The 12,656-nt window shown below is 41.0% G+C and overlaps 1 protein-coding gene across 1 annotated transcript in view; it reads left to right on the forward strand.

Moving 5' to 3' along the window:
• Positions 1–11,252, forward strand: part of LOC140227771 (vacuolar protein sorting-associated protein 18 homolog) — a 43,752-nt gene extending 32,500 nt beyond the window's left edge. The window contains exons 21-24 of the mRNA XM_072308169.1: positions 5,507–5,628; positions 7,086–7,203; positions 9,013–9,215; positions 11,189–11,252. Of these exons, the coding sequence (XP_072164270.1) occupies positions 5,507–5,628; positions 7,086–7,203; positions 9,013–9,215; positions 11,189–11,252 (507 nt within the window). The remainder of the gene's footprint in view (positions 1–5,506; positions 5,629–7,085; positions 7,204–9,012; positions 9,216–11,188) is intronic.
• Positions 11,253–12,656: the final 1,404 nt, after the last annotated feature.

Consider the following 12,656-nt stretch of genomic DNA (forward strand, 5'->3'; position numbering starts at 1 on the left):
CCCCTGATGGTAGACTCGTTGACATCCTTCTCGAGCTCGGCTGAAAATTATCGTCTGGCAGCAGCCACGCCATTCTCAGCAGCAAACCGACGAATACGCGCAGTATTGGTCAGACGAAGAATTTTGTTTACATTTCCTTTAAATGTAGGGGGGGGGGGTTCGCACTGCTACTCGCAAAGTTGCTTGTGTTTTTAACGTTTCACCTCGCTAACATGCTACACAGGAACTGAACATGACATGCATGTGCGTGGTTCTGCTGATCATCGACTGTGCATGTGATTACTGTATTGCGCGGATTCTTGTTTTACACAGCATGCGCGTTGCGCGCATACACATTGTCTGTATTAGAGCTAGCTAGCTGCTCTGGTTACGTTAATCTGTACTTTTCTAGTGGTAGGGTTTCATTATCAACAGTCAAGATGCTTCGATATTTCAAGCCTGTGAGCCAGCGACCTCCGAATTTACCACTGCCCAATGATTCACATCATGGTCTACCACCTCCTGTTGTCAGAGCTGCAAATGATAAGATCGATGAAGTCCTCGAAGGTGGACACACATTGACATCATCATCAACTTCGTCTACTGGAAGCAGTAAGACTAAGAAACGACGTGGCCCATACGGTGTGTATGGAGTTGAACTCCGCGCAAAAATTGGTCGGTTTGCTGCTGAGAACGGCGTGGCTGCTGCCAGACGAAAGTTTTCAGCCGAGCTCGAGAAGGATGTCAACGAGTCAACCATCAGGGGAATGAAAGACGCGTACATTAAGGTCCTAAATGCTACATCTGAGTCTCCCTCCGAACTGCCCAAAGGAACGAGGGGAAGGCCACTCCATCTTGGGAGAGAGTGGGACGACAAAGCGAAGAGCTTCATCAATGCTGTTCGGAAGAGTGGGGGTAGCGTCAGTACAAAGTTGGTGCTTGCGGGCACGAAGGGCCTTTTGCAGGGAGCAAAGCCACCCATTCTGAAAGAATACGGAGGAACTCTGTCTTTAGACACGACTTGGGCTCGATCTCTGCTAGGCAGAATGGGTTACTCGAAGAGAAAAGGCACCAAAGGCGTAAAAAATCGTCCTGATGACATGGACGAAACTGCTGGCCGATTTCATCGTCGGATAGGGCGCCGCGTGAGAAAATTCAACATCCCCGATAGCTTGGTAATCAACTGGGACCAGACTGCTGTGGATGTTATCCCAGCTACGTCATGGACTATGCACCCAAAAGGGGACAAACAAGTGCCCATCAAAGGTTGCGATGACAAGCGCCAATACACATCATTGCTGGCATGCACACTCAGCGGTCGCTTTCTCCCACCACAGGTGATCTACCAGGGGAAGACAGTGCAATGTCACCCACCGGTGCAGTTCCCACCCAACTGGGATGTATGGCACACAGAGAGCCACTGGAGTACCAGTGAAACCATGATCCGGTATGTGGACAAAGTCATCGTCCCTTACGTCTCTCACACCAAGGAGACGGATGACCTACCAGCAGACACCAAGCCACTGCTGATCTTTGATGTCTTTAGGGCCCACCGCACCAAGGAGTTCCTGGATCACTTGAATACGTTGGGTTTCCTCTATGTCTTTGTGCCCGCAGCTTGCACAGACATCTTGCAGCCGTTGGATGCAACCGTAAACAACGTGTACAAAAAAGAGATGCAGGGGCAGTTTGCAAACTGGTATGCATCGAGAGTGGCTGAGGGCATCGAGGATGGGGGTACGGTTGGTGATGTCGTCAGATCGATCGATCTTCGTACATCAGCCATCAAGCCAGTCCACGCAACATGGATGATGAGGGTGCATGACGTCGTGTGCAATGATCCCGATCTGATCGTGAAAGGTTTCCAGGAGACTGGAATTCTTACAGCAGTAAGAGATGCACGACTCCAACCTGTTCCCGCGCTGGAAGACAGCGATGCCGAGGAAGGTTACTGGGAGGAGTAACTTTCATACTCTGACCCAAGCTGTTCGATGTTCCATGGTTTTAACATGTCTTCATGATGCGCTTTGGAATTAATTTGTTATGCCATGGTTTAATAATTTGCATTCATTGAGCTTTTAAAATTCTTCATGCCCGTGTGTTCGATGTGTTGGCATTTACGCTGCAACTCAAATTTTGGAGGATATTGACACTGTGTTTTCATCGTGCCACTTTTCATGTGTTGGAAATTATAATGAAACTTAAACATTCTTTGAGAGCAATGCACATACATGCCACATTTCGTAAGTTTGAATTTATGATGGAGCCGAGACATTTTGAGGAACATTCAGTGTGTTTTGTGAACGAAACTCCAGTACATTGTATCAAGCAAGGACTTCCGACCCCAGGAGGAGGGAAATATTATCCAAATTGGTGAGTACAATTTGACTGCCTTTTTTTTATAATCGGTAAAGTTCCTAAATCTATATACAGTAGTCCAGCAAGTTATCGAGGTGATAAAACAAAATCGAAAACGTATGAACGATGCCAGTTCCCCCCCCCCCCCCCGGAGTGCGTACGGGTGCGACCGATTCTGGAAGTGCAGTACGATGAAACATGCATTAAAATGTGCAATCTCCGTGCTATGTTACCCTACGTGAACGAACACGTCCACCGGCTCAACGTGGCCTGCAGGGATGCATACACATAAGCTTTCGCTAGCGCTAGCGCAGCTCAGAAACTTTGTCGTCTACATCTGTTTGTTGCCACATTTGGTAGGTTCTGTACTTGTGAATGCCGTGTGTGAGTGTCTCGGTGCAAGTTCCCGTAATTATTGTTTCATTTTATAAATCTTCTGCTGTGTCTTTTCTATTGTCATGTTTGGGAAGTCACAATGTACTAGTAAATGGAAAAACGTTAGGAGTACGTTGGCAAGTGTTTGGACGTGTTGCTCGGGCTTGGTAGTAGACACTACTGCTAATATCAATCGCGAATTTAACAACACGTGAAAATGCCGCTGATACCGTGATTCGTGAAAATATCTGTACGCGAAAATATTGGCGTATACAGTACTTGTATTACCAGGTGAAGATTCATTATAGATAGTTTGGGGCCATGGAGTCAAAGGTCAAATGAAAATGCTAAAATTTCAATTTTTTTCCTCCATATTTTGGAAAAGGCATAGGTTATCTTCATGAAGGTTAGTACATATGCATATACTGCCTGTTGATCTTCTTGAGGAGTTTGGGGTTATTGGGTCAAATATCAAAGGTCAGGTGAAATTGCTAAAATTCTGTTATTTAATGCTGAAATTACACTTTTTCTCCATACCTTTGATATTACTTAGTGCATACACTTACTTAAACTGGGTATATACCTGTACATGCATACTGCACATGATTCTGTAAGGAATGGGCTGTGGGGTCAAAGGTTATTAAAGTGATAATGTTGAAATGTCACTATTTTTTCTCATGTTTCAAAAATAGCACAAAGTATTGCAGTTGAATTTATATATCACCAGATATTGGTTATTTGAAAGAACATGTGAGCCATGGGGTCAAAGGTCAAGTGAAATTGCTCAAATTCCCAAATTCTTGGTCTTTGAAACAATTTAGCCATCAAAATGAAATCTGGTTCACTGAATGTATGTAAACACTCAACATATTTGAAGTTGTGCCACAAGCTTTCATACACGTCAATTCAATTTTTTACCAATCATGTGAAATACTTGTTTCACACTGTCAAGATGTACAACAGACCTATGGGAGATTGATGCGGCATGGCGGAGGCATACCAGTTGCCATAGCGACATGTCTGATTCTCATTTGACCTATACAGTATCTGCTCATGCCCAGAATGTAACTTTGAAATAGCTTATTTACAGCTGATAGTGAAATTGATGGGAGGATTGTGTTTTCCTCTCAGACTGGGATTTTTTAGTTTTCCATTTGTGTCAGATTTTGTGCTGATTGAATGAATTTTAGCAGTGCCATCTGTGTACAAATAGTGAAATGTCACGAGTGCGATGGTACAAGATTTGGCACGAGGCGGAAGATAGAGGCGCTCTATTCAACGAGGCAAAGCCGAGTTGAGTGATGGTGGGTCTCAGATTTCAACAGACACATTCCACACTGATCATTGAATTTAACACAGAAATGGCAACCATTTTCCTTGAAAAGGCAACTGAGTAGCACAGTCACAGTCAGCCATGTAGACATACTTATGCGAAATCGATCGGTCAAAGAATTTTACAAAAGTGAGTGAAAAAATACGCTCTTGTAAGTGCGTTTGTAATTGTTGAGTGCGCTTGGCAAATGTTTGTTTACTGAGACATCAGAACCATGCAATGGCACAAATACTTCGGGTCACTTGTGAGTTTAACACTGGAGACAATGAAAATTGATGGCACCAGCCATGCAATGTCCATTTGTGATTGCAAAAAAAAATGCAAGACTGACAGAGACAGCATGTGATGGTACTTTTATCCGTATGTCACGTGATGGGCCGTCAACCAAGCGGATGGCTACATTCTTTCTAGGTGTTATATAAATAGCATGTAAGATGTGTAGGGAGATTTAGAGGTGGAAATGTACTGTCAAGATGATTTTAATACACCTGCAGCACAATTTCCCCAGGGCGTGATTGGACAAATGACAGTCTCTTTGTAGTAACAGTCCTTTAACCAGTTGAAGACGAGTTCCGAATATACTCGGGCAGGTGTCTATGGAAAATGCGTGTTGTAGCAAAATCAGCCCATCCTCTACGGGTTAAAGACCTCCCAACCGTAGTTCCTGTCATATTTTTATACAGAGAACATAACTGTATATCCTCTTCACACTCTTCCATTTGTATGTGTGTGTGTGGTGTGCAGGGGCCGATCCAAGAATGCCGTAAAGGGGAGGCGTCTTTACAAAATTAAGGGGGGCCCACGTGCCCCCCCCCCCATTTTTCTTTTTATTTCTGTTAAAAATTAAAGAGGGTTCACGCGCTTGGTGCGGCCCCCTCTGGATCTGCCACTGGTGTGTGTGCAGGCAGGGATGGGTTTGACGCATGTAGAAGGGTTCCATATGCAGCTCAGGGATCACAGTTTAGGGATTGTTGGTTAGGGTCAATATAGGGACATGGATAGATCAGTTGGTAGATGCAGCAAGTGCACATATGTGTTAAATGTGTCTGTTTTGGATGATAACATCAGATATAAGGGGGTTAGGGTTATTTATAAGTCAGAAAATATACAGATTTTGTTTGATCATTTGAAGTGTGATTTATGAGATTTTAGTTTATCGCAGGCTATGGTGTCATGCTGTCTTATCATGTGTGTATTTTGTGCAATTAGGCAGATGATAATGAGTTTGTTGTCAAGATGATCGAGGTGAAATTGTATTGCAAGACTTTGGTCTAGTTTTGTATTGTGTGACTGTTGCATACATATTTCTAGGTTTTTGTTAAAGTCTCTTTGAATGTATCTGCATAACATCACTGTTTGTTTGTTTTCATTTGATTGTGAATACGATGATGACATCAAACGAAAATTGAATAGGGAATATCATTTTAAGAAAGTGTGTATGTGTGTACGTCGTATCCACAGGATGCTATCTGCAGCTCCCTCGCAGACTACAACCAGCACATTGAGGCCCTGAAGGCGGACATGGAGGATGCGTCAGAGAGTGCCAAAGCCCTGCGTGCCGATATCCAGGAAACCAGAAACAAGTAAGTAACCCGCCGACCTTGACCTTTTCCATTCACCCATTTTTCTCTGTTTTTTTGTTGGTGGAACTTATTAGCATTGGAAGACCGTGGGCTGGTAGCTGATGGATGGGTAGATAATAAAAAAACAGAATGGAAGCTCCGATCTTCTGTTATGCGGTGGAGCAGAAAGAACCTTTATGATGTGGATGATCGGATGAATGGATTAATGATTTGTCAACATTTCGCATCTAAAGTAAGGCAAATATTCTCGAGTACAACTGCAGAATACACCATCTTTGCACCTTTCTGTCTGTCTCTCTTCGTGAAATGATGAAGGATGTGTTGAATTTGATATCATATGAAGTTGTGATGTTTGTCAAAACTGCTCAGGGAAGCAGAGTAGGGTTGAAAGATGTTACAAGTATTACCTCATGGCTGTAGTGACATGACCATGTATCCCAAATTTTGGTGTAAATCCTAGCTGTCTAACCCCCTCCCCCCCCCCCCCCCAAAAAAAAAAAAAAAAATGAAGCCACCATGGCATGTCAAAGGAAAGATGTTCCCATTTGTTACAGTGCTTAGCTGCCATATTATTTCTTCACTCTCCTGAACTTTTGACATTTTAGAGAAAGGAGGTTTTGTCACCCCGACTGCGATACATTGGTTCATAAACAGACCAGTCATGTAAGAAGATGCATGGAATTTACAACTGTGTGTGTGATTAGCTCCAGGCCATGTCCCCTTTCTCACTCACAATGTGATTTCATCCATCAAAATATTCCTAGGGAAAAAGCTAGAGAAAGACTTGATGGACCTGGTAAGAAGTCATGAAATCTGCACCAAATTGAAAATGGAGACACACACAATTTGCCAAATTGAGAGAAAAATGTGAACTTTGAACTTCCAGAATATGTTACTTACATAGATGTATTTGATAATTCTTCAATAGAAATAGTGGTATATGAGCAAAATAGGGCTCAAGCCAAATATTTTTTATTTGACCCCACTCAAGATGCAGCACCAAAGCACAGAATTGTCATTTCTGGGACTCGATGTTATGAAAGAAATGAGTTTGAGTTTGAGTTTTAGCTTGAGTTCGAGTTTGAGTTTTAGCTTGAGTTCGAGTTTGAGTTTTAGCTTGAGTTTGAGTTTGATGTGATGTGATGTGATGTGATGTGATGTGACGTGACGTGACGTGACTTGACGTGACGTGACGTGATGTGATTTGATTTTTTCTCTGTACTGCATTTCTATACAAGTACATCAATGCTCAGCAATTTCATTAGCATCGTACAAATATGGCATTACAACGTGATATGACTCTTTTCAACAATTTTCGTAATACAGCTGTATTTCCGTCATTGGTTATCTTCCGAAAGACAAATCAATTGTGAATCTTCACCACATTTTCAATTCATGGAATATCACCCTCTCACATTTTGTTCCTGCCCCCCCCCCCCCATGTCTTAAACACACAGGTACGGCATAGTCAGTGGGCAGCAGAAGTGTGCTTCCTGCAATTTCCCATTACTCACCCGGTCTTTCTACCTCTTTCCCTGTGAGCACATGTTCCATGCTGACTGTCTCATCACTGAGGTAAAATGCTGATCTTAAAGGGGAAATCCAGTCCAAAATTTCGTAACTTCCTTATTTTTCATCCGATTTCAGTCAAATTTTTACCATTGAATTCGTGTAAGATTTTACTCTTTTTTTATCAGACTAACTTATATTTTACAAAAAATCTTTCCCACTTTTGATCTTTAATAGTTCAAAAAATATATATCAGATAACACTGGCATTGATATGAGCAATAGCTGAATAGTGTACAATTTTGTTGGAGGTAATTCAAAAATGAAAGCATAAATCAGTTTCATTAAATTCAAGATTTACTTTTTAAGTTAGGTTTCAGATTTTGCTCTATTTTCAACCCTCTGTACAAAACTTTAATTTTGCACAGGGGTCAATTGGCATATATGGGAGTGTGTGGTTAACACCCAGACAATGGTCCTGATCAATGGCAAGGGTTTGAATGCTCTATTACATATTCATGAGAAATTCTGCTCACAGCTAGTCTTTATTCATCCTGAGATGCAGTGTTTGCAAGCACATGAAAACATATGCTTATTCTTTTCATGTGAATGCATTTTACCTGTTCCATGAATTCAGACTAGCAGTGCCCAGGGCAATCCAACATGAATTATTAATAAAGCATTCATGTGCCTTGGAGCAAGAGACCAGAAGCCCAGTTAACGGAGTTCTGAAAAAGATGGTATTCGTGGTATTCATGTCTATTGTTCAGGGTCATTGTAAGCACGCACTCACATACACGTCATTGCTCCTTGTGTAAAATTCAATTTCATACAGAGGGTTCGAATTTGACGAAAATCTGGAACTTAACTTTAAAATTACGTAATTATGGATTTAACAAAACTGATACATGCTCTCATATTCAAATCACCTCTAAAAACTAAATTGTACACTATTCAGCTATTACTCATATCAATGACAGTGTTATCTGATGTATAGTTTTCAAACTATTAACGATCAAAAGTGGGAAATGTTTTTTGTAACACCTAGCACTAGAAATATTGTACTCGCTGAACACTGAAAAAAGCTGTAATGTGTGGAATATAGTCATTTGATTCACCCTTTCCAAAACCCAGGTGGCTAAGTTTGGTACACTGAAGGTTATACAGTCCGACCTCCCCTATCCGGACATGTTGGGACAGACGCTGATCCGGATAAGGGATTTGGCCGGATGCGGGAGACTCAGAGTTTAATACAGGCAGCTGCCGAAAAAATGATTGCCTTTACCGTGCCCCAGTGTAATTTTTGAAAAGTTTTCTGTCCATGTTCTTACAGTGATTTGGGGGTAGTGAATGTCTGAATGCAAGTTATTAACATGGAAATTAGATATGATGTATGTTAATTGTGTTGAGAATAATATGTAATGTAATTAATGTGACCAAGGAGCTTCAAAACTCCTTGATGTGAGTTTGTGTAGGAATTTTGTTTGGGTTTGAAATACCCTTTTCCCTGTACTTATTACATTAAAAAAAAGAAGAGGAAATCACACCAAGATCGCATCCAGATAATAGAGAGATCCAGATAAAGGGAGGCCGGGTAGGAGATGTCGGCTGTATCTTCACCCTCTTTGTTACGTGTACAAGCTAATGGATAGTATGGTTTGTTCTTGGTTCGTTACAGTATTTGCCCTTTGTCATAGTTCCAAAAGGTCACCAGCTCAGAAGTGTGATGAATTGTGTACAGACAAAGAACTGTGGAGAACCAGGTCCAGGAGATAGTGACTATTACACATGTAGATAAGACTGTTGTAGGAAGGGATAACATGGAATATTTTGAAGTCTTGAACAGTGGACCCTGATCTCTCTCTTTCCTCGCTAGGTCCAGCCTCATTTGATTCCAGCCAAGAGGATACGAATGAGTGAGATCCAATCTCAACTCAGTGCCCTACAGTCACAGCGCCCTCAAACTTCAACAGCCTCCGCCGAGGGCACCACAAAAAGGGAGGAGATGGACCGGCTGCGCAACGAGCTAGATGATATCGTCGCTGCAGAGTGCGTCTACTGCGGCGACATTATGATAGGGTGAGTTTGCCCTGCAATGGGCTCAGCGGTAGAAGGACACAATGACCGCATTCTTGGTTTGTCTTGAAATGGGTTTTTCGGTCTTAGGCTGCATGTATCTGACTTAAGAGAGAATAACATTCTAAAACACCTTTCGAATGGAATTACGAATGTTGTTTCAAACGCGATTCTCCTAGTACCGCATTTATTTAAAGGGACTGTACAGTACTGGTTGAGGTTAAGATTCAGGTTTATAACATTTTTTGGTGAGATAATGAGAAACCTTTTATGAAATATGAAAGAGCATGTAATTTCAAGAAGGATTCAATGTTTATTTGATGAAAATTGGCCTTGAAATGGCTGAGATATCCAAAAAAGCGATCCTAATAAGATTGACAGACCACGGCTTTAATTAGGATCTCTTTGTTTTTCCTTGTTTTTAGCTATCTCAAATCATTTTAAAACCAATTTTCATCAAATAAATTTTTGATTTCCCTTAGAATTGTATGCTCTTGAACATTTCATAGAGTGGTTTCTAAATATCTCGCAAGACGTTACAAGCTGAATCCTCACATCAACCAGTACTATACAGTCCCTTTACCCATCATAAAATTGTGACACTAGAGTTGTCACTGCACAGCTACTTTGCATTGTTTGTCCCTGGAAGTAGAGGTCAACCGATGCATGCACTTTTTTGTATCTGACGGCGTTTACAGCATACTGGTGTTGACCTTGGCAGCTTGGAGAAACGCGTTTTGAAACGGCATTGCATTTATCTACTCACTGCAGGCAGTCCTGGCCTGAAACACGTTTCAAATCGCCCTTTGAATGTCGTTTCAAATTGGTGTTTCTAAACACGTTTGCGGTTATCTATCACCCAAAAATGCCTCAAACAAGCATTTAGGATCATATGTCTGCCTCAGAAAATTTATAGATTAACGCACTATTAATGAGCTCTTGAACTGATGCACAAGATGGACAAATGTACAACCTTCATGGAATCATGCCACACTTTAACTCTGCCTTACGGACTAGGCGGGAGAATACCATGTAGATTTCTGTGTCCAAATGAATGAAATCTTGCATCGAGTCTGCATTTTGATAGCAACTGATCGACGAATTGCCCTTCGTCGACATACATAAGCACTGATCATTCAGTGTTCAGAACAGTGGACTCCTGTTATAACGAAGTCCTCAGGACCAGCAGTTTTCTTTCGTTATATCGAAATTTCGTTATAGCCGAATTAATAAACAATATAAAACATAGAGATGATAATCTTGTGGCCTGAATTTTCACTTTGTTGTCAGTAGCAATGAATTTTTGTTTGTTTGCTTACTTGTTTGTTTGGTAGAATGAGGCGAAGGAGACTAATGCTGGCCCATTAGTTAGAAGATGGTTATGTTTATCATGGCCCCAATACACACTTTTGTTCCCAATCGTCTCATTTTCCTTTTGCATGGATAGAGTTCTTACTGCACCCCTACCCCACCCACCTGCATTTGTGCATTTGTTAAGCTTATCTAAGTCCCTTTGGGGAGGCAAGGGGAATTTCGTAATTATGCTGCATGTTATTTCCATTTAGAAACTGCCAAGGATAAATTCATTGTTTGTTTGTTTGTTTGGTTTTTTTTTTAAAACAAACAAACAGAAATAATCAATAGATCATCTTCTTGGTACAGAGTTCTTCATTTAGTTCCTTTGTTTTGCTTAGGAATTTTAACATTTTTTTTTGTGAGGAGCAAAAATTTGATAATGAAGGTACTAAAGCAAAGAAGGTTCACTTTACCTTCTCTTTTATCTACATCCCATAGAAAGATAGACAAACAGATAGGTTATTTTAGTTATAAATATATATAATCATATATTCTTTATAATAATCATAAGTATAATATATATATGATTGATGGTATAATAGGTAAAATGGTGATTTGTTTATTTATATCACTCAGTCATTATTTGTTTCCCTGTTTTTCCCTTTTTTTTTTTTCTTCAGATCCATTGATAAGCCCTTCATCGACAGGGATCAGTATGAAGCAGTTATGAAGAGCTGGGAGTAAATCTAGAAACTGATTGGGAATTGAAGAAAGCTTGTTACAGCAACAACACCAAAGGGGACCAGAGAAGAGAACTGAAATTTACGGAAGACGTGGAACTGATAGTGAAGGTCAGAACAAGTTGCATTAATGGCGGTGGCGTGAAGGAAAGAATTCTAAACAACAGCTTGGATTTCTCTGCGCCGAGTGTGCTTTGTATGCTAACTAGATGTTGTGACAAAGGGTCCTCCACTTGAATGATGCAGAAGAATGCCCCTTGTTTTTGCAGGCCACGTACTTGTGTGTGCGTTCATTGCTTTGTTCAACTTGCAGAATGGCAAGAGCTTAAAGCGTGACATTTATTTCAAGTTGCAAAATGTATCTGTCATTCCAATACATTCAGAGTGGATTCATGCAATTGAAAATTGCTTGAAAGCACTGATATTACACTACGTATATCATACACAATGGATCAAGGCACAATTATGTCATAGATGAGAGATTTTCATGTGGGAGTTTTCAATGCCATCCAGCCGCCTTCCTAATCAGCTCTGTGAAGAAATACAGTGTGAATCGACTCTTAAGAATGACCTTGAACAAGAAACGTGTGTAAAGAGAGGCTCCAAGGGTGTAGAACACTACACAGTAAAGCTTTAGAAATTGAGCAAAACATCATGGTAATAGGATTTTGTGAGAGATCATGCTAGTAGTGATGTGCATGAGAGCAGTCTCACAATTGTTGTTATGTAGCTCTGTGCATTAGGATGGCTGCCACAAATATGTACAATATTTTCATAACTTAATTTGTTGTTGCATAGGAGTATATTTACACTATGGACTCTTGTACATGTACAGTTAAACTCGCATAAGTCGATCTTCTTGGGACTGAGCAAAACACATCAACTTAGGCGAGTTTCGACTTGTGCGTAAGTCAAAAAAAAATCGACTTACAGTTCACCACGCGTACACATGAGTATAATGTACATGTATGTTGTCTACTCTGGAGCCGAGAGCTGGAGCGGTGTGCCCGATATTTGCCCTTCAGCAAGACACTTTATCCACATTGAATATTACCGTTATTCATTTCCAAAATTAAGAGCAAACATCTGACATTTATTCTAGCATCTTATGGAGCCGATTGTTACCGCTGTTCATTTCCAAAACTGAAGGCAAACATCCGGCTTTTTTTTTTTTGGTGGCCCAGCGTGGGTTTTTGGTGACCCCGGTCGCATAGTAACCATTCGCGAAATCATGATTCGATTCGCGATATGACTCCGCTAAGTATATAAGGCATAGATCGCTACACTCGGCAGGGGCTACATCGTCCTTTCACCAGGTCTGGGTAACGGAAACCAAAATCTCGCGTGAGTTCTTGCGTTACATATCGTTAATGTCAACGAAACATCGTTAATTTGCGCTTGGGATCGT

Source organism: Diadema setosum, chromosome 4 (assembly GCF_964275005.1).
Source record: "Diadema setosum chromosome 4, eeDiaSeto1, whole genome shotgun sequence".
Classification (NCBI taxonomy): Eukaryota; Metazoa; Echinodermata; class Echinoidea; order Diadematoida; family Diadematidae; genus Diadema; species Diadema setosum.